The 23053-nt window shown below is 38.3% G+C and overlaps 1 protein-coding gene and 1 non-coding gene across 2 annotated transcripts in view; one reads left to right on the forward strand and one right to left on the reverse strand.

Moving 5' to 3' along the window:
- Positions 1 to 3737: 3737 nt before the first annotated feature.
- TRNAW-CCA (transfer RNA tryptophan (anticodon CCA)) lies at positions 3738 to 3809 on the forward strand. The gene has a single exon. It is a non-coding gene; the product is annotated as a tRNA-Trp (tRNA).
- A 3628-nt stretch (positions 3810 to 7437) lies between these two features.
- The window catches only part of SLC6A15 (solute carrier family 6 member 15), a 52057-nt gene continuing 36441 nt past the window's right edge, over positions 7438 to 23053 (reverse strand). The window contains exons 7-12 of the mRNA XM_060777374.2: positions 18293 to 18534; positions 18000 to 18189; positions 16447 to 16639; positions 15361 to 15520; positions 10886 to 11048; positions 7438 to 9372 (exon numbers count right to left, since the gene is read on the reverse strand). Of these exons, the coding sequence (XP_060633357.2) occupies positions 9001 to 9372; positions 10886 to 11048; positions 15361 to 15520; positions 16447 to 16639; positions 18000 to 18189; positions 18293 to 18534 (1320 nt within the window). The 3' untranslated portion in view covers positions 7438 to 9000. The remainder of the gene's footprint in view (positions 9373 to 10885; positions 11049 to 15360; positions 15521 to 16446; positions 16640 to 17999; positions 18190 to 18292; positions 18535 to 23053) is intronic.

Here is a 23053-nt window from a genome sequence, read left to right on the forward strand (position 1 = left end):
AGAGTATCCTGGGGCTTATGATAATCTGGACAGCTGGATCAGATATGTTTCAGCCTGAGCCCCTATCTACATAGACACCACTATTATTACTCTTTCTCTACACTGATCAGCACAGGAAAGGGAGATAAATTGTGCCAATGTCACCACCAGGCCTATTGTATCCAGGTATCAGCTCTGTTTCTTGGATTCAAATGAATAATCATTTGTCATGAAAAAAAAACCCTTCATGTATGAGTACATTTTAATAATCTTATACTCCTCCATCATATGCATGGATATTGGCTACAAGCTCATTTTCTCTTTGTTTTTTTAAAGAGAACTTTGAGAACAATTGAATGAGTATGCAATGAGACTATACTCAGTTCTTGTGGGTTTTTTCGGGCTATATGGCCATGTTCTAGAGGCATTTCTCCTGACGTTTCGCCTGCATCTATGGCAAGCTTCCTCAGAGGGTGAGGTCTGCTGGAGCTGGGAAAAAAGGGGTATATCCACAGATATATAAACCCCTTTTTTCCCAGCTCCAGCAGACCTCACCCTCTGAGGAAGCTTGCCATAGATGCAGGCGAAACGTCAGGAGAAATGCCTCTAGAACATGGCCATATAGCCCGAAAAAACCCACAAGAACTGAGTGATTCCGGCCATGAAAGCCTTCGACAATACAATGAGACTATACTTGATTAGAGCTGCTTTGACTTCTCCAAAATGCATGAATTCAGATATTTCACACAGATGCACATGAATGATCTGAGATAACTTTTAATTGGAATGTGTTCACCTGGTATTTACCTGTTTACATCATTTACCTGTGTTTCAAAAAAACTGTAAGGCAGCTGCATGAAACAGCTTTTTTGAAGATGTGTTTCACATGTACCTAGCAAAGTTCAAATGTAGAGCTAAAGATGCTTGGTAGTAAAAAAAAAGAGAGAGAGAGAGATAGATAGATTTGGGTAAATATTTAACATGCAGAGGACTCTCTGGTGAAGCTGACTTCAATCATGTGAAATAGATTTACATTTTAAAGCCATCCAGCAAATATTAAAAATGAAATGAGAGCATAGCACAAGTTTGGTAAAATATTTAACAGTGGTGGTCAATCGCTGGGGAAAAAACATAGCTTCATTTTTTAAACAGATTGAATGACACGAAGCACTTTGCTACCACAAAGGCAATGTTTTAATAATATTTAGCACTTAAATCTGCTTGGCATTTGGAAGATGAAAAGTTGTTAAAATGTATAATGCATACAGTCATGAAATAAGAAATAAAAGGTTGCTCAGTGATTGGAACATAACTTTGTTTAAACATTGTTTAAACATTTAAAAAACTCAGCATAGCAACAGCAGCATTTTGAAAGCAGGAAGGTAGGAAGGTACTATTATACTGAATATTATGGATAATGTATTGTCGAAGGCTTTCATGGCCAGAATCACTCAGTTCTTGTGGGTTTTTTCGGGCTATATGGCCATGTTCTGGAGGCATTTCTCCTGACGTTTCGCCTGCATCTATGGCAAGCTTCCTCAGAGGTGAGGTCTGCTGGAGCTGGGGAAAAAGGGGTTTATATATCTGTGGAATGACCAGGGTGAGACAAAGGGCTTTTGTAAGTTGGGCTAGGTGTGAATCTTTCAACTGACCACCTTGATTAGCATACAATGGGCTGACTGTGCCTGGAGCAAACTCTTCTTGAAAGGTGATTAGATGTCCCTGCCTGTTTTTATCCCTGCTGTTTTTGCTGTTGCAATTTTAGAATTTTTTAATACTGGTAGCCAGATTTTGTCCATTTTCATGGTTTCTTCCTTTCTGTTGAAATTGTCCACATGTTTGTGGATTTCAATGGCTTCTCTGTGTAGTCTGACATGGTGGTTGTGAGAGCATAGGGAAGCTGATGAGGAAACACAACATACAAACAATCTACAAACCCACCAAGAAAATCCAGCAAATGCTACGTTCAGCAAAGGACAAGAGGGATCCTCTCACCTCTGCAGGAGTCTACCGTATACCATGCAGCTGTGGACAAGTCTACATAGGGACCACCAAACGCAATGCCCAAACAAGAATCCAGGAACATGAAAGGCACGGCAGACTACTCCAACCAGAGAAATCAGCCATAGCAGAGCACCTGATGAACCAACCTGGACACAGCATTTTATTTGAGAACACAAAAATGCTGGACCACTCTCACAACCACCATGTCAGACTACACAGAGAAGCCATTGAAATCCACAAACATGTGGACAATTTCAACAGAAAGGAAGAAACCATGAAAATGAACAAAATCTGGCTACCAGTATTAAAAAATTCTAAAATTGCAACAGCAAAAACAGCAGAGAGAAAAACAGGCAGGGACATCTAATCACCTTTCAAGAAGAGTTTACTCCAGGCACAGTCAGCCCATTGTATGCTAATCAAGATGGTCAGTTGAAAGATTCACACCTAGCCCAACTTACAAAAGCCTTTTGTCTCACCCTGGTCATTCCAGAGATATATAAACCCCTTTTTTTCCCAGCTCCAGCAGACCTCACCTCTGAGGAAGCTTGCCATAGATGCAGGCGAACCGTCAGGAGAAATGCCTCCAGAACATGGCCATATAGCCCGAAAAAACCCACAAGAACATTATGGATAATATTTGGTAGCAATTTTACATAGGCCAATATGCGTTTGTTGTTGTTGTTGTTTTTCAAAATAGAAATAGCCATCCACCGGGCACTGAGCCACATCTCATTTTCTTCCTGCGAATTCCATTGGGTGCTTTCCAGTATTTGCCTCTTCTAAATGTAGAACTACAACTGGTCTTTTAGTTCAATGGTAGTGCATTTGACTCTAGCAACCTTATCACACAGGGGACTCCCCCTTATCTGTGCTCTGCTTCGTCATGGCAACACTTCCCCCATCACAACAGGGAAGCATCCCCAAAGCTCCTTGTTGGCTCCATTTGGCTCCCATGTTGTGAGGGAAGTGTTGTACGATGCTTCCACTCTAGTTGTGGGTGGGGCTGCCGCTGGCAGTCCAGTGATGTTGTGTGATGGGCAACATACCCATCTGTTGCTGGACTGGTGGAGAGCATCTAAGACACTAAAAAAGCCCCATGTGATGAGGTCACTGATCAAAGGATTGTGTGTTTAAGTTATACCAGGATCAATATTCCCCTTTCCTCCTTAGTCCTTGTGCTAACTTGATGTGCAAGAGGCTTTATTGAATTAAAGAAAATAATAATAATTAAATTTAAAAATGTAAGAAAAAAAAGGAATGCAGCTCTGATGATCTCATTGCTCTGTCATGCTCCACTGCTAACTCTTTCCTTTCAGAGAGTTTGTTCCCATAAATAGCTTCTGTGTAGCTATAGCTTAGAATCAGTGGTGGCTTCATGATGTCATTGACTCCAGAAGAAGAGGTTGTGTGTTCAAATTATACAAACTTTAGAAGGTTTACTTTCTTTTTGGTCCCTATGCCAGCTGTGATGCATGTAAATGTGGCAGCCACATGGCCTTAGCTTAATGTGAAACAGAACAGAATAAGACTCAAGTCAGAGAGATTTTAGATTTGGTATTTTCTGCACCAAAATAAAATGCATTATTTCATGTTCCACTCTTCCTTTTATTGGAGACATCTGCTCATTCATAGGATCCCTGCATGCTGGAGATATACTCTGTGTGGTTCATATAAGCACACAAAGCCAAGGAAGTTAAAGCCAGATGCAGAACAAATAGTTTGTTCTGCAGGATTGAATCAGAAGTAGCACTGACCTTGTGGAACAATGGTAGCATGTCTGACTCCAGATCAGAAGGCTGTGTGTTCAAATCACACCAGGGTCAGAATTCTGTTTGCACAAAGGAGCACCAATTTTATCTACAGGAAAGCAGAGAACCTTGGTTCAGGGTTCAAGCTAGCCAGAGTTTGGACCTACAACCCCTTCATACCACTGGTTATCAAATAAGTGTTTATTACATCTTGTAATTGTCATGAAGTATTAACCTCTGACTTCATGTCATAACATTAGAGTTCTGACCTGGGATGGAAAGGTTGCGTGTTTCTGGGTCAGCAGCTTTGCCGTCATTGCCCTCATACTATCAATAACCAGAGATCAGATAATATTCTTCTTCTAGACATAATCTGAGCAGAGTAGCAATCTCACAAGTGACCATTTATCTGACAAATGTTATCTTTTTATTTCTCTCTGGAAACAAACAATAATTGTTGAAGCCTTCAATGATTTTTGAAGGACACGTTTTTGTTGTCACAGAATTCTTATTCTTCTTGAAACTGATGGCAACTACCCTGTGTGGTGCATAGATATGATGGTTTTTCATTTTTCATTGCTTATTCTATATTCTAAATGAAGATTAAAATGATATTTTCATGATATTTGTTCATGATATTTGAGCAGGCTTGTTCAAGTCTGATTATACACAATATCTCTGTCTTTGTTTCACCTAATAAACCAGATAGAAGAATAGTCTTTCTGAGCAGGAAATTCAGCAATACTGTGATAGGACTTAAATCCCATGTGGTGTATTCTTCTAATCGGAATTACTGCCAGGGACAGCACAATGTTTCCCAAAGCCTGAGAATTTTCCCAAGCCAACATTTTACTTCAGAACTCCCTCTGCTACTTTGTCACAATATCTCACTCCCTCATAGAAAGCCATGGAAGACAGGATAGACATGTAAACTGGCTGTAGTAATGCAACACATGGATTTTTTTATGACCACATAGTCCACAAGGTTCTCCAGAGACCAACAATGCTGACCTTTGAAGTGATGGGGGAAGTGTTGCCATGACGAAGCAGAGCACAGATAAGGGGGAGTCCCCTGTGTGATAAGGTTGCTAGAGTTGCTTTGAAGAACCTGCATTTCCACAGTTGGAAAGTAGTCACCAAGGTTCTCAAAGTGCCCCACTCCCCAGCCCCAGTGGAAGAGGAATATGTCACTCATCACCCCTTCTCTTCTGGCCCCTCAGGAATGAACTTCAGATCACCCTAGAGGTCTGATCCCTTCACATCTCTCTTCTCCTCCACCACTAGTGCACCCATTTTAGATTAATAGTCTTGCCTTGGTGCCAAGGCCAGAATCTTAGCATGTGAAAAAGTCAAGACAGTGGATCACAGTATACATTTTTGTAAAGCCTTATAAAATTCTAAAAGTGATGTCCAAAATGTGTTGTTGAAGGCTGTCATAGCTGGAATCACTGAGATGCTGTTATTTTTTTCAGACTGTATGGCCATGTTCCAGTAGCATTCTTTCCTGATGTTTTGCTTGCATCTGTGGCTGCTCTCTTCGGAGGTCAGTGCCAGACCTCTGAAGATACCAACCACAGATGCAGGCAAAACGACGAGAGAATGCTACTGGAATATGGCCATACAGCTCAAAAAACTCACAGCAACCTGATGTTCAAAATGGCTATAGAAAACTGCTGGAGGTCTGTAATTTACAATGAATGTTAAAAGTCCCAGTTATCAATTTGTTAGCATATCCTGCAAGAGCTCACCTGGCAATGAATTCTGGAAGCTGGTAAATTTGAACAGGAGTTTCTTCAGGTCAACTTTTTCAAACCACCCTTCTACTGGCGGAGGAATTCATATTAGGCCAGATGTAATGAGTGATTTGTCCATGCATAACTTATGCTTGACATTACACAGTGTATAAGTTATGCATGGACAAATCACTCATTACATCATTACATTACATCTCAAAAATCATAAAGCAACTCCAGTACATTGAAATGAGGTTTTAACATTTCTCACCTTAACCCACCTTCCACTATTAACTATTCTGCCAGTCACATAACCTGGTGGGTGGGTTGCCACTGCACACTCTCTCCTGTTTGTCACATGATCCATGGCATCCAACCATCATCAGTCTGTCTCTAGTCTGAGAAGAGCAAAATCATATCTTGTTGTGATGCTTTCAGTCTTTACTGGCACTGAAGAGGGAAAACTGAAAGCAGGCATGGTCCAACCCAGCTGAAGTTAACTATGTGTTGAGCAGCAACAATCCAAGTGCTTCTTTCCTTCCTTGCTGCATGACTGTCTGCCAAGTTATTAGAGTGTCTGCTGCTGTCTCCAAGGTCAGATACAGTAGAGTCTCATTTATCCAACCTTCACTCATTCAATGTCCTGTTATCCAATGCAGCCTGACTCTCACCCAGATCCACATCTGTTTCAATACATTGTGATGTTTTGGTGCTAAATTCGTAAATACAGTAATTACTACATAATGTTACTGTGTATTGAACTATTTTTTCTGTTTTGTTGTAAAACGTGGCATTTTGGTGCTTAATTTGTAAAATCATAACGTAATTTGACATTTAATAAACTGTTCCTTAATCCCTCCTTATTATCTAACTTTTTGCTTATCCAACATTCTCCCTGTCCATTTATGTTGGATAAGCAAGACTCTACTGTATTCAGTTCATTATTTCTTTTGATATGAACAGTTGAGATTTTTTGGTTTTAACATCAAAGTTTTTGAGTTTATTTTGTAAAAATGGGTGATTAAAAAGCAGGAGATCAAATGAGAGCACAGAGTGTTTAATCTGGAGGGGGCAAATAGATATTATTTATTACAATAGAGACAAAACATTACACCTTGTTTGCTGAGAAGTAATAGCCATTCCTAAGGAGTACAATCTTCATTGCCATTTCAAATCAATACATCCTGACTTAAACAAATTGGATACCAATGAAAAATAAATTCAAGCATCCAAATTGTTGCAAAATCTCAGTGGGGGACAATCGTTTTTCAAGAAAATAAACTCAGAAAATGAGGTGGCTTCCAAGGCTAGTTTTCAGATTTCTAAATAAATTGCTGCTGCTGAGAAGTCCTTGCTAATTTCAATTTCTGGATTATGTCTTGATGAAGAAAGTGTTTTTGATATTATAAAAACACCACATGACATTGATTTAAATTTCCCTTTTTATAATATGGCTTATTTACAAACAGTTTAATCATTAATTATACCTGTACCTTTAAAGTGGGGTGGTTGGAAGACGTTTAGTCTATTTTACCTACTACCAAATTGTGCAGTTCTGTTCTACGGAGTTATACAATATGAAGGAAATTATTATGATTATTTTGCACAATCAATAGTTAATACTTATTCTTATTAGGAATTACAGAATAGTCCAAAATTGAAAACTGCCCACATAATTGACTAAGATGGTGACATCTTTTCTGATAGTTCAATACACACACCTTTTGTTTTATGAACAAAAAATATTTTAAAAATTGTATAAAAATGCCTTCAGGATATCAGTATAAATAAAGGGTATATGAAGCAAAAACAATTTTGATGTTTAGACTTGTTCCCCAACTCCCAAGATATGTATACAGATCTAAATTAATCTCATACTGAAGTTGAAAATATGTATTTCTGCCCTCCCTCTTATAATTCATTTAAAAGAGACACATATGCTGAAAAATCCCATAAAATAAAAATCGAACAACTTTCCACGTTCTTTATTCCTAGATTAAATGTAATGGCATACAGTTCTGAATGATCACTGACTTGGGACAGGGGAACAATCTTCTTTGCATAAAACAGAAGCGAAACAGAAACAGTTTTAAAGCCATCTTGCTTCAAGGTTTGAAGCTATTACATACAATATTACTATACATATGTACATTACAAGTATATTATATATAAATATAATATATATAATCTTGTAACCACAATAAATATTAGGAGAGATTTTTTGTGTTTCTTTTTTTAGGCACACAGCTTAGAAAAATGCAGAATCTGCACAATCATTAAGAGTCGTGGAGCGACTCACTCTGACATAATTTTCACACTAAAAAAACAAATATAGTACCGTATATACTCATGTATAAGTCAACCTCATATATAAATTGAGGGCAAGTTTTGGGGGCAAAATTAAGGATTTTGATATCACCCACTGATATTCTGCAGAGAAGGGAAAGTACCAATGCCATCTCAGGGAGACTGGTCCCTTCCACACAACCATATAACCAAGAATATCAAGGCAGAAAATCCCACAATATCTGCTTTGAACTGGGTTATCTGAGTCCATACTGCCATTTATCCCAGTTCAAAGCAGAAAATGTGGGATTTTATTCAGCTGTATGGAAGAGGCTTCAGTTTTCTCTAGCAGTCAGTGTCACCACTATTTCCCCACCTTCATCCAGAGAAGGGTATAGTTCCTTTTTTTTATAAGAGTTTAGGCACAGTACTCACATTGACCTGTGGGTAAGTTGACTCAGGTTTTTGTGATTGACTTTTGACTAAAATTTATAGACTTTTACATTAGTATATAGAGTATGCAAAATACAGCCACATCATATGCAGTTCCTCAAAGTCTGAGGATTTCTTTTTGTTTCCATCATAATCATACTTGGTTGACTAATACTATTGCTCTATAAAGCTATTACATGTAAGAAAATAATCTGCAGGGTTTTAATGTGTTTGTTTGCTGCTCTCTTTTCTTTCTTGTTTTTTTTCTTTTATATTAAGCTAGTAGCCTAAGGGACTGTGGTTGCTTAAAAAAAGTACGGGAGTATCTACAAAACATTATGTACAAATAAGTGCAGTCAAAACAGGCTTGGCAAACTCTTTGGAACACATTTTTGTTTTCCAATAAAAGGGGACTTTAACTAGCGGGAACAAAGAAGGAAATTCCAGTTACAGCAGTAGAGAAATATGAATTCACTTAAAAAATTGCTACAAACTGAGGTAACACCTGTACTTTAAAGATAGAAAACTTTCAAATTAAATGCAAAAATAATTTTTAAAAATCTGGCAATCCTGACAAAGCGAGGCCATTACCAATAAGTATCTATGTGCATTCCCTTCAATACAAAGGGAAACCAGCAAACTGAGCCAAAAGGGGATTTTCAAGCTCTTTGTACCACAGGTCATGATCTTTTCAAGGAGACAGCCATTAGGCACCTGAGATTGCACTCTAATAAGTGAAGTTGACCCCTTCTCTTAAAGAGAACAAATGTTCAGTGGTGCAGGATAACAACAAAGGCATCAACCCTACTTTGTAGCTACAAGTCAGACTCAGGCATATCTGACATATTTGCCATTATATAACCAATACCATAGCGACCATTGGGAGCAGTATCCACAGTTGGAGAACCAGTCTGTTTTCGGTATATCTTTTTGCCAAAATTTGGAGAGGGCACCTCACTTGGACTCTTCCCATTAATCAGACTTGTATCATCTCCCTCAAGATTGATGGCCTCCTTGATAATCCGCCCTCTTTTGTACGAAACAGCTGCCAAGCTACCAGAGCTGTCATCAATAAGATTGCAACGGCGGATCACATATACTACTGGGACAGGGAGCATAGCCAAAACAATGAGAGACACACAGACGATCAGCCCCCAGGTTGGGTAGTTCTGGAATTCTTCAGTTGCCTGTGCAAATACAAAAACAGAAATATTGTTAGACATCTTCCTTTTGCAAAGCTCTCCTCTTTCATAAAACATTTTCAAGCTTTCCAAGTTCTATATTATCAAGTTCTATGCACCAAAAACAGGGATATCTGAAAATATATTTAATCCATGTTTATCTCTGGATTTTTTCCCCCTCAAAATTCTTGGTCTTGCTTCTGAACTACTGAGACATTTAAGTATTGAGACATTTAGCTTTTTATTTCCATTTTTATAGAGTACTGATCTGCAAATACTAATATATATTTACTGAAAATATTAGTTCTTTTTAATTATTTTTGCCTTTGAACCTTCAGAATAATGGAATAGAAGAGATATCCCCATTCTTGATGGAAAACAAATAAATGAAACTAGTGATGGTGTTTTGAGTATTAAATAAAATTCAAGTCTCTTAAAGGCATACAGTTTAGAAGGTTCTGGGAGACAGATTCCAAGAAAGATGCCTGCAAGCAAGACTATGGAGATACCCAGGCTATTAGAGAAGATTATGAGGTACAAGGAAATCAATTTGAACGATCTAGTTAAATTAATAGCCTATGACAAAGAGTGTGCTTCACTAAAGTGTTTTGATCAACATAGCAATAAACTGCAGAATGTGGAACAAGTATATATGTCCTTCAAGCGAAGTGCTGATGTATATATTTCAATTCTCATAGCATTCCCAAATTCTTGGTCAAGTCCACCTTGTGGTCCATCTTCTTACAGCTCCATAGAAAGACTACCTCCCTTTAAGATATATTCATTTGTAAGATTAAGGCTAGATAGATACAATGTCTTGAACAGATACAATGCTTGAACAATGTCACATAAATAAATTAAGCAGAACAGTTAAACATAGTGATTTCAAACAAAATAAATGTATGGTGTAAGATGACAGAGTAAAAAAAAAGAATTGGTAAAGTCCACAGGCATTTAAAAATAGGAATGCAATGGTTTCTTCCTTTTGAAAAAGTTTACAAAGCAATCCTAAGTAAATGATGGGAAGGTGACATCAAGATTAACAACCACGTCCAAAGCCCTGCTTTCCTTCTGTTGGTTCCGAATAGTGGGGAATTTATAGCAGAGTGAGCTGATATAAACAAGGAGCAGGATGCCTTATCCATGAATGTTTGTCCTCTGGCAGGAAGCCACAACCCTAAGTTTGCAAGAACGTAGTATGACTGTTAATAACAGGCCTCTCATTCAAAATGTCACTGTATGTTTAAGCTAACAATGGCACATCGTTACAACTAAGATAAACTCTACACCCTATCCTAACTGCCTCCTTAAATAATTTCTGGAAATTTAAAATGCTTAATTTTTTGTTAAGAAAAATGTTTTCTGAAAAGGGGTTTGTCATAAGTTATAATGTGGAGGATCTAATATAAAAATTCTAACTTCAAATACCTTGTTTTGTATGCCTTGCTATCAGGACTCCTGTTATCTGTGCACTTTCAATATGAGTAGTGCATGTTCCTTTTTAAAAGTCATCACTCACCTTCTCTTCAATCCATGCACTGTAATGAGGAGGACTTAACACCATTTGAACAATGCTAGCTACCAGTAAAGATAATAAAACAACAGGAGAAATATATTTCCATGTATAGTAATAGTATTGGTTTGGAGAAAAGCCAAGCATATCCTTCAAATCTTCCATAAACCTGGAGAGAAAGGAGTATTATTAGTTCAATTTTGATAATTATTTTGTATGTATTCATGTGAGCCACCCTGAATCCCTTGGGGAGATGGGGTGGGGTACAAAAATATTATTATAATATGAAAATATGGCCTAAGACAAAATGTGTTGCCTATTCTGAAAATGTTTGCAAGCAGATGAAGACATTTGGGGGATAATCAGGGGAAGGCTGCTGAGGGGTGGTGGTGGTGTTCAGTTTTTAAATGTATTTTAAATATATTTTATTATATTTAATTGTATTATAACTTTTGTATCTATTACACAAATATTTAATTGTTCTTAATTTTTGTAGTTGCCTTGTTTTTAAATTCTTCTGGCTTGTGTCATGTTATTGTTAGGTGCCTTGATTCCCTATGAGATAAAAGGCAGGATAAAAATAAAGCAAATAAATAAATGAACAAACAAATAGTTACAGTTCTGCATGCACTGGCCCCCATCTAATTAGACTACTGCAATATGCTCTCCCCCATCTAATTAGACTACTGCAATATACTCCAGCAAAGGATCACCGCCTTGTCGGGGCGCTGGAGCTTGAGCACCTCAATGATGTCATGAGCGAAACCGTGAAGGGACACCCAAGACGGGACGGTTGTGGCAGAGAGGTCAGACCAAGCGTGATCCCTGGGGAAGGCAATGGCAAACCACTCCAGTATCCTTGCCAAGAAAACTAAATGGACCAGTATAACCAGAGATATGTCGGTATGCCATTGGAAGATGGGACTCCCAGGTTGGAAGATGGCCAAAATGCTACTGGGGAGGAGCAGAGGATAAGTTCAACTAGCCCCAGATGTGATGACGCAGCTAGCTCAAAGCCGAAAGGAAGGCTAGCGGCCGACGGTACTGGAGGCGAACGACGAATCCGATGCTCTAAAGATCAACACACCATAGGAACCTGGAATGTAAGATCTATGAGCCAGGGCAAATTGGATGTTGTTATTGGTGAGATGTCAAGACTAAAGATAGACATTCTGGGGGTCAGCGAACTGAAATGGACTGGAATGGGCCACTTCACATCAGATGACCACCAGATCTACTACTGCGGACAAGAGGAACATCGAAGAAATGGAGTAGCCTTCATAATTAATAAGAAATTCGCTAAAGCGGTGCTTGGATACAACCCAAAAAATGACAGAATGATCTCAATTCGAGTGCAAGGAAAGCCTTTCAACATTACAGTGATCCAAATATATGCCCCAACCACAGCTGCTGAAGAAGCAGAAGTAGATCAGTTCTATGAGGATCTGCAGGACTTACTGGATAATACACCAAAAAGAGACATTATTTTCATTACAGGAGACTGGAATGCCAAGGTGGGAAGTCAAATGACAACAGGGATCACAGGCAAGCATGGTCGGGGAGAACAAAATGAAGCGGGACGCAGGCTGATAGAATTTTGCCAGGAAAACTCGCTGTGTATAACGAATACTCTCTTCCAACAACCTAAAAGACGGCTTTACACATGGACCTCTCCAGACGGTCAACACCGAAATCAGATTGACTACATCCTTTGCAGCCAAAGGTGGCGGACATCCATCCAGTCGGTGAAAACAAGACCTGGGGCTGACTGTAGCTCAGATCACGAACTTCTTATTGCCCAATTTAGAATAAAACTAAAGAGATCAGGGAAAATACACAGACCAGTTAGATATGATCTCACTAACATTCCTAGCGAATATACAGTGGAAGTGAAGAACAGATTTGAAGGACTAGATTTAGTAAACAGAGTCCCAGAAGAACTATGGACAGAAGTCCGAGACATTGTTCAGGAGGCAGCAACAAAGTACGTTCCAAAGAAAAAGAAAACCAAGAAGGCAAAATGGTTGTCTGCTGAGACACTGGAAGTAGCCCAAGAAAGGAGGAAAGCAAAAGGAAACAGGGATAATAAGGGGAGATATGCCCAGTTAAATGCGCAGTTCCAGAGGTTAGCCAGGAGAGATAAGGAACTATTTTTAAATAAGCAATGCATGGAAGTGGAAGAAGACAACAGAATAGGAAGGACAAGAGACCTCTTCCAGAAAATTAGAAACATTGGAGGTAAATTTCAGGCAAAAATTGGTATGATAAGAAACAAAGATGGCAGGGACCTAACAGAAGCTGAAGAGATCAAGAGAAGGTGGCGAGACTATACGGAAGATCTGTATAGGAAGGATAATAATATTGAGGATAGTTTTGACGGTGTGGTGAATGAATTAGAACCAGACATCCTGAGGAGTGAGGTTGAATGGGCCTTAAGAAGCATTGCTAACAACAAGGCAGCAGGAGACGACGGGATCCCAGCTGAACTGTTTAAAATCTTAAAAGATGATGCTGTCAAGGTGATGCATGCCATTTGCCAGCAAATATGGAAAACACAAGAATGGCCATCAGACTGGAAAAAATCAACTTATATCCCCATACCAAAAAAGGGAAATGCGAAAGACTGCTCCAACTTCCGTACAGTGGCAATTATTTCTCATGCCAGCAAGGTAATGCTCAAGATCCTGCAAGGAAGACTCCAGCAATACATGGAGCGAGAGTTGCCAGATGTTCAAGCTGGGTTTAGAAAAGGCAGAGGAACGAGAGACCAAATAGCCAATATCCGCTGGATAATGGAGAAAGGCAGGGAGTTTCAGAAAAACATCTACTTCTGCTTCATTGACTATTCTAAAGCCTTTGACTGTGTGGATCATAATAAATTGTGGCAAGTTCTTAGTGGGATGGGCATCCCAAGCCACCTTCCCTCTCTCCTGAGGAATCTGTACAAGGACCAAGTAGCAACAGTAAGAACTGACCACGGAACAACAGACTGGTTCAAGATTGGGAAAGGCGTACGGCAAGGCTGCATCCTCTCACCCAACCTTTTTAACTTGTATGCAGAACACATCATGCGATGTGCGGGACTGGATGAATGCAAAGCTGGGGTGAAAATTGCTGGAAGAAACATTAACAACCTCAGATATGCAGATGACACCACTCTGATGGCCGAAAGCGAGGAGGAGCTGAGGAGCCTTCTAATCAAGGTGAAAGAAGAAAGCGCAAAAGCCGGGTTGCAGCTAAACGTCAAAAAAACTAAGATTATGGCAACAAGAATGATTGACAACTGGAAAATAGAGGGAGAAACCGTGGAGGCCGTGACAGACTTTGTATTTCTAGGTGCAAAGATTACTGCTGATGCAGACTGTAGCCAGGAAATCAGAAGACGCTTACTTCTTGGGAGGAGAGCAATGTCCAATCTCGATAAAATAGTAAAGAGTAGAGACATCAGACTGGCAACAAAGAGCCGCCTAGTCAAAGCCATGGTATTCCCTGTAGTAACCTACGGATGTGAGAGCTGGACCTTAGGGAAGGCTGAACGAAGGAAGATAGATGCTTTTGAGCTGTGGTGTTGGAGGAAAGTGCTGAGAGTGCCTTGGACTGCGAGAAGATCCAACCAGTCCATCCTCCAGGAAATAAAGCCCGACTGCTCACTGGAGGGAAAGATACTAGAGACAAAGTTGAAGTACTTTGGTCACATCATGAGGAGACAGGAAAGCCTAGAGAAGACAATTATGCTGGGGAAAGTGGAAGGCAAAAGGAAGAGGGGCCGACCAAGGGCAAGATGGATGGATGGCATCCTTGAAGTGACTGGACTGACCTTGAGGGAGCTGGGGGTGGTGACGGCCGACAGGGAGCTCTGGCGTAGGCTGGTCCATGAGGTCACGAAGAGTCGGAGACGACTGAACGAATGAACAACAACAACAACAATATGCTCTACATTAGGTTTCACTTGAACACTTGGAAATTGCAGCTACTGCAAAATATAGCACTTGACTGCTGTTGGGAATATAAGTGTATAAACAAGCTTTGCTGATGGTGAATACATTTATGGGCTGTAATGTATTGGGACTTGATACTTCAGGAAACACCTTTCTTGTGTGTCTGCCTGAAGATGTTAAGGCTGGGAGGCCTCTTTCTCTTTGTCTCACCACTGTGTCCCTTTTCTATGTCCCAACATGAGGGAGAGCCTTCTCAGCTGTGGCACCCCAACTGTGGAATGCCCTCCCCACAAAGACCCAGCTGGTACCACCATTCTTGTTATTTAGATGCCAAGTTAAAACTTGGTTATTCATCAACACAATTGGGCCTCCCAAAACATAATTATTTGCTTTTTTAAAACTTCTACATTTTAATCATTTTATCCATATTGTATAAAATATTTTTAGTTGTCTTAACTGTCTTTAACCTGTTTAACCTGCTTCAGTACTAGGTGCCATGAGATTTCTTGCTATATGGTGGAACATAAATATTTCAGCACTTACTTGTCTATTCCATAAATGTAAGACATGGCAATGTTTTCCAGAATGACCACAATTAGCAGAGGTAATGTCGCAGAATAGTCATCAAACATCGTTACAAAGTAATTTCCGGACCGCTGCACAAATATCAGGCCAATGCAAAATGCAAGAAGACAGCAAGTAACTATTAAAAAAAAAAAAAACAGAAATGGGGTGAAAGAGTCATCGTGGAAACATTTATATTCTTTGTATGATTTTTCTTGGGGTGAGTTCTCATTTGATACTATATCCTGCCATATCAAATAGCTGTATAGTTTTTCATTTATTTATTCATTCATTCATTCATTCATTCATTCATTCATGCGTTCATTCAAAAAAGTTCTCTGAACATTGAAAAATGCAGAAAATCTCTAATAACTTTTGAAAACTTTTGGGCTTTTTCATTTCTTCACACAAATAAGAAACTGGGTTAACTTGGTTTAATCTTATGTTAAGCAGTCAGGGAATGTTCTGGAGTTTTGCGGAAATTCAGTAGCAGACCCACATTTTGAGGTGAATGTGAACAGTATGACCAGCTCCAATCTAAACTGGTCTGCTGTCTACAAGGCAAATGGGACAGATCGGGCCATGGTCTGTGCATCTCCTCTTCCTCCTGTGGTCACCATGACAGATAGCCAGATAGAGTTCTGGACAACTTCTGACCACCACCAGACAACTAGCATTGCAAAGGTGCCCTTGTGATCAATGAGGAGGGATCACTATGAGATAAATGTACTAAAATGAATTATTTTGCTTTCATTGACCATATCAATTCATACACGATGATTCCTCTTGTTATCCACTCTATTTTTTTAAAACATGCATTTTGCTATTTATCTCTATATATGAATTTTCTTCTGTACTCATATTAAATTTTATTATCGGTGTATAGTTTGAAAAAGCAACTACTTAGTAAAGGTCATCAGAGTTCTTGCCATAGATCTACACTTAAATGTTGTAAATTTTTGGAAACTTTTTTAAAGACAACCTTTAGAGCAAAATAAATATTTCTAAAGTACTTTTATCCTAGAGTTAAATAGAACTTAAGGAAAGAGATATGTAACTACTCACCAGTCAGTATTTCTTTTCTCACTTTGAAGGTGTCAACTATAGGTGTAGTGATCCCTTCAATTGTTCCAAACATGCTGCCAAGTCCCAGATTTACCAACATGAGGAAGAACATAACTGACCAGAAGGGAGAAGCCGGGAAGTGTGTCATGGCTTCTGTAAAAGCTATGAAGGCTAAACCAGTTCCTTGAACAGCCTGTCAACCAAAAATCCAAATTATTAAAACAAGGTAGGAGAACACATCAAAATCAAAGCAGAATATCTCTTATCTGTACAATTAACTGAAATTGGGATAATATAATGATAAGTTGCAATCTTTGAGTCCCACACTTCACAACTTATCTACTGACGACAGAAAAAGTACTTCTGAATAACAGTGGATTTATTAATAATTGTTCTTTATTTTTCTTTGTATGTATGGTCAGGGGCTGCTAATACACTGTCATGAAACACAGGCTTCCTATATAAATTCTTCACAGAGTCAGTGGATGCATGTTGTAGGGTGTCACATTTTAACAGCAGGCTCCAACTCTCCTGTACTTGCATGTGTACATGAAAACTTCTGTAGAGAGTTCCTGGGCTATTCGCATAGAGCACTCTCTTTGTAAGATTAGCAGCTGTGGAAAACAGAGTTCCTGGATGTACTAGTCATGAAGAAGCTCTTGACAGATGTTTTAATAATCAACAGCAGAGATGAGAATCATGTAGGAGTTCAGATATTATTGGATTGAACTCTATTGAATTAACTATGGGTTGGCTCACCATTCAATGACAAATTAAATAGATCTTTTCTCATTGGGACTACTGACTTGGATTCAGGTCCTAGTCAGAATAACCAATAGTTATGAATGCTGTGTTGCAGTCTAATGATATCTGGAGAGTTTAATGAACGTTGACCCTACTGTGTAGATTAGAAATAGAGCCTACACAGTCTAACTTATACACATTCATCAAATGCAGATATAATGTCTGCTATAGACAGAAAGGTGCTCTCTGCTGATATACAAACTGTCACATTAAAGACAGACATGTTTAAGGATATGTGGAACAAGTAAGGAAAAAGAAAGAAAAGGTAGATTTGACAAACCTGTGGATCTCCAAAGTCACATAACACCTCGATAAGACTATACAACGACTACCTGATTATGATGGACATTTTTTGTAGAGCTCGGACAATGTATGTTTTGTCTCAAGCAAAATATCTCTGTTGACTTACAACTCCAGCATAATATTGCCCCATCATATAAATTATTCCATTGTATCTTTATCTTCTATTTACCAGAACAGTCAGTGGCTCTGGGTGAGAAAGTTACTTTATTCTGCTCACTAGAGATGAGCAGCTAAAGTATGGGGTGATTTAAAAAAATATGCCACATAATTTCAGCTCCAAATTCACATTTAATAAGACCTGGACAGAGCCAGACAGAATACAAAACTGTGGGAATATATTAGACATATGGTTTGCTATACTCAGAAGTGTCAAGGAATTGTTTTCAATGGCTATTAAACAGTTGCTTATTTGGGATCTTTCCATCAAAAACAGGTATCTCTCAAACCTTGTCTAGTTCATCTTCAATCAGGCAGGGTTTCAATCCAAGAGGAAATTCTTCTTCTTTTATTTTACGGATGATATCATAAACAAGATTATAATCTTCTGCTGTGATGCTTGAGAAATTAACATGAGCAGGTATGATATCTCTACTAAGATTTCCCATATGCAAAAGGTTAACAATCCTTTCAGAATTTCTGTAAAACACAAGGCAACAAAAAAGCACCTGTCAAGCCAAGGAACTGCGGTGGAAATTCCTAAGTGAAATATTAAAATGGATATAGAAATGAATATTCATACTGGATAATGCATTTCTCATTTATGACATTTGCTTTGAAGCCCAGAACAGCAAACACCACCAAAGTTGCCAGCACAGAAGTGAAAAAATTGATGAAGGACACCAGAACCGCATCGAAATGGCAGTTGTTGTCTCTCTTGTTGTAGCTTGAAAAGGCAATGACTCCACCAAATCCAAGCCCTAAGGCAAAGAACACCTGAGTAGCAGCTTCTCTCCAGACCTTGGGCTCCAGCATTATTTCAAGCTGTTTGAAATTAGACACAATAGATGTCAGCTACAAAACATAGCATTTCTCCAAAATGGAGAGGCAACAAATCATCCAGGAAGATACCCCACATCATCCTACATTCTTATCCCAAACGTCAAACCATAACGCGAATCCAAAATGGATTTCAAAATCTGCCACTGATTATTCTGCTGCACATTGCCCCCTTTATCTGCATCTTTGACAAAACCTATCACACAAATATATTTATCTGATGCTAGTTTGCTAATAATTCGACCCTGCTCCCACAAAAAAGTTCATCAATGTTGTTGCTGACATTAAAAAAATAAAGCTGTATTTAAAATTAGGAGAAAAACCTGATAAAACTCGTGTCATTAAATCTACAGGATTGGTGTCATTTAGCTTGCACACATTCATCATCACAGTAAAATAATTATTACTATTACCATTAAGAGGGCAGGATGTAATTGTTTGCTTCTGCTGACCGAGCAACTCCAAACAGATATTCCCCCAGCTTCCTATGTACTACACTGTAAAATTAATGCAGTTTGACACTATTTTAAGTGCCACAGCTCAATGCTTCAGAATTCTGGGATTTGTAGTCTGGCGACATCAATACTCTTTGTCAGAAAAGGCTAAAGACCTTGTAAAAATACAGGGTTAGTCAAAATGCATAGGCCAATAAGCCATTCAATTGAATGGCTTATTGGCCTATGCATTTTGACTAACCCTGTACAATGTTCAGATTCCATAGCAATGAGCCACAGCAGTTAAAGTAGTGTCAAACTACACTAATTGTACAATGCAGATGCGCCTGCACAAAACCTGCTCTGAATACCTGAAGACCACCCAGACCCATTTTTCAGGTGCTCTGAAGAATGTCAGGGAAATGGAACAGGAACACATTTTTGTCATATTTATGTACCTCTGCTAACATAATGTTGGAGGTAGGCCAGTAATGTAAGGCTAGTACAATTAGGAGGAAGAATGAATGGAAATTTTTGGCAATAACTAACTTAAATCATATTGATTTCTATGGGTCTACTCAAGGAATAAGGCAATATTTAAGCAGAAATTGATAGAAGAATAAGAAAAATATCAGGCTATCTATCTCTCATTTTTCTAGTTATGTTTTTAGAGTCCAGAGATATAAATTGAGACTACTCATCTTACTCCTAAAGTATGAGAATACCTTTCCAGATTTCTACAGATGTAAAAAACAGATTATTCCTTAAAATATACATTAATATAATTAGTAACATTTACTCTGAGATATTTTAATACCAAGACTGTAAAGAAAGTGTGAAACGTACACACTCTCACATACAGTCATACTCATGTTTGCTCGCTAGATGGTGCTAAATAAACATCTTTCATTCTCTTGAAATTTCTACCTGTTGAATGTAGTGCCTCACTTCTTTTTCTCTCCATTTTGCTTAGTCCTGGAACAGTTCTTTTTTTCTTAATGTTTCTATCCTAAAGTAATTTAACTACTACTAAGTTAGGTTGCTGTGCATTTTTGGCCTGTATACCAGGCTGTATGGCCATGTTCCAGAAACATGTTTCAGGAACATGGCCACACAGCCCAGAAAACTCACAGCAATCTAGTGATTTCAGCCATGAAAGCCTTCGACTACTACTAAGTTCACCAGAAGCTCTCTTCCTCTCCCTCTGCACTGGATCAAGCTTTGTAAATTCACCTAAAGGCTGATTAAATATGAATGTGTGGGTTTAAGGTTGCAACTTCATGAATACTTCCTTGGAAGCAAATCACTGAAATCTGTGGGAATTACTTATAAATTTGCACAGTATACTGGGAAAAGAACTATGGAAAAGCTTGTGAATGTCATTAAAAGGGTCCTATCTTGACCTAACATTTTGAGTTACGCTGTGAAAGCTCCGTCTCTGAAACTCTGAAGAGGGCTGCCAATCAGTACAGATAAGACTGAATGAGATGAGTTTTATAGCATCAATGAGGTTTCTTGAGGTCACACTATAAATTGAAATTGTAGTCAGCTATCCACATTTGCGAGTTTGACTTTTATGGATTTGATTATTCATGGATTTGATTAAAATGTTCCCTCTGGGAATCTCTATCTGCTCAAATTTCTACTGAACCATACAATCATACTGGAGGACCTAGATTTCCTATGCAAAATATTCTGCAGGAATCCCTGGGTCTTCCAGCGCAAAATATGATCAATAATAATATTCAATGAGAATTGAAATTTTACTGGAGGACATAGAGATTCCTAGAGAAGTGTTTTCTCAGGTTAACAAATAACCTTTTTTTTTCTCAGTTTCCATTTATGTGGTGGTCCTGCACAATGAATTTGAAGGGTTGACTACAATCCACAGCAGGTTTGATATTGCCATGTAGATCAGTACATATTGTAGGTTATCAATATTGCTGTGTAATCTTTACAATACAGCAGCCTAAGCCCACTAATCAGAGTTAGACCAAACCCAATGAAATTATGTCAACATAAGTGTTGACATAACCAGTATATATTAATTCTATGGTTTTATTCTATCTGAAACTTTAGATCAATGAGTTCTCAACCCCCAAAATCTAGTTATGTCTCACTTATTTCCACATCACCTACTAGTATATAGCTTAATATTGGACTGTACCCAATACTTAATGCCAACGTTGAGATGCAAATGGATAGTGGATCATGAAAAGGGGAGCGTCATGTGGAGAGTCTCATGTGAGATTCAGGTAAAACAAAACAAAATGAATTGCGGTGACAAAGTGCAATGATGGAACAAGATATTACTGCATTTTATGCAGGAGATTTTGAGATCAGCTAATTCTCCCAAATGACCATTAAGAATTTGTAAATATGATCAAGGAATCTTATCAATGATTTGTATACACACAACTGTTGGAAATATTGCCTGGGATTTTCAGCCACCTAAACTATCACAGATGCCCATATTTAGAGGGATTAACATGATCTCGGTTCTATCCAACTGTTGCTTGAGTCTTCCCGTGTGACTTTTCCTAAATCTCTTAATCATGCTCCAGCTTAATTTTTCATCATTCACATATGACTAATACTTACAGGTTTCTATTCTGTATTTGGCTTAAGGGATGGGAGAGTTTTAATTTTTTTTAAAAAAAAACACACACACACACACAGGCATTTCTTACTACTTTGTAGTACTACCTTACTACAAATGATCTTTTGTATGAACTTGGGAATCTTCCATTGTGAAAAAATTATAATATAATAACCTCAATGCTTTGACAGCTCTTTTAGGATTATAATAATATATTATAAGACCTCATGGATTTTCACTAGGCTCTTCTCATCATTTTACTGTTGAATTCTCATTTGTCAGGTGCTTTTATATAACTTGAATTTTCTTGTAATGGGACAAATATTATTAAACATATTTTTTATGCAAGGATTGTGTAGGCAGATATGTGAAGCTGGTTCTAAGAGCTATGTGTGACTTTTATATACTTGGGTTGAAGATTCTGAGTTCATCAATAAATCTGGTTAAATAAAGTCAATCTAGGCTACTCTAGTGGTAGAACAATGCCAAACTAATGTTGCTAATTTCTCAAAATGATTCTTTCTATGCATTTTAGTATGTGACTCACAATGCATCTAAATTCTACAATTAATACAGTACGGCACCACTTTAACCACCTTGGCTCAGTGCTATGTAATCATGGGATTTGAACTATTGAGGAGGCGCCTAGGTCATATGGATGCCTCTGCATTAATTCTACAATTCTACAATGTACATGCACCCTCAATGTTGTGAGTTCCCCAGTATATTTCTATGTTCTGAAACATGAGTCCAACTAGACAAGGTTGTAGGAGGTCAGTTCACCCATCAAACTTAAGACTGATTAGACTCATTGCTATCCCTCAACCTACCTCGCAGGTCTTAAGAGGGAAAGAATAGGAAAAGGGAATAACTGGTAGAGAAGAATGTTGGAAGAAATCATAATTTATATTTCTTCACCTTTTTAATATGCACTTCTTAAAAACCTAGTACAGAGTACTTTAGAAAACAAAGGGGAAGGAATTAATCTAGGTTCAGAAACTATCTGCAGAAATATACTTGAGCTTATGAAATGTAGATTAGTCATCCCAAATTCTTAAACTGCTGTGTTGTTCTCTTGTTGTGGTTAGATAAAATTCTGAATGAACTTTGGATTCACATTTGTAGTAGACTCCCTTCAATCTCTCTCTCTTTCTTTGAGTCTGTCATGCACATGGTGTAACAATTGCTTCGCCACACTACAAATCTACACACAAGAAGACCAGTTTGAATCAAGCAATCACATGATTATTTTGGTGATAAAATCACAAATGTATATGTGTAAAGGGGCAAAGTGTATAAAATTGTGAATATTGGGGGGGGGGGGGGGTCAAATCTCACAGCAGGTATCCAGTCTATCAATCAGCGTCTTCCAAATGATTGCAATATAATCTGATCCCATAGTTTATTCAAACTATTCAGGCATAAAACAAATTGCCTAAGACAAGCAAACAAAACAAGAAGAAACCAAATA

The sequence above is a fragment of the Anolis sagrei genome, chromosome 5 (genome assembly GCF_037176765.1).
Source record: "Anolis sagrei isolate rAnoSag1 chromosome 5, rAnoSag1.mat, whole genome shotgun sequence".
NCBI classification, from domain to species: domain Eukaryota; kingdom Metazoa; phylum Chordata; class Lepidosauria; order Squamata; family Dactyloidae; genus Anolis; species Anolis sagrei.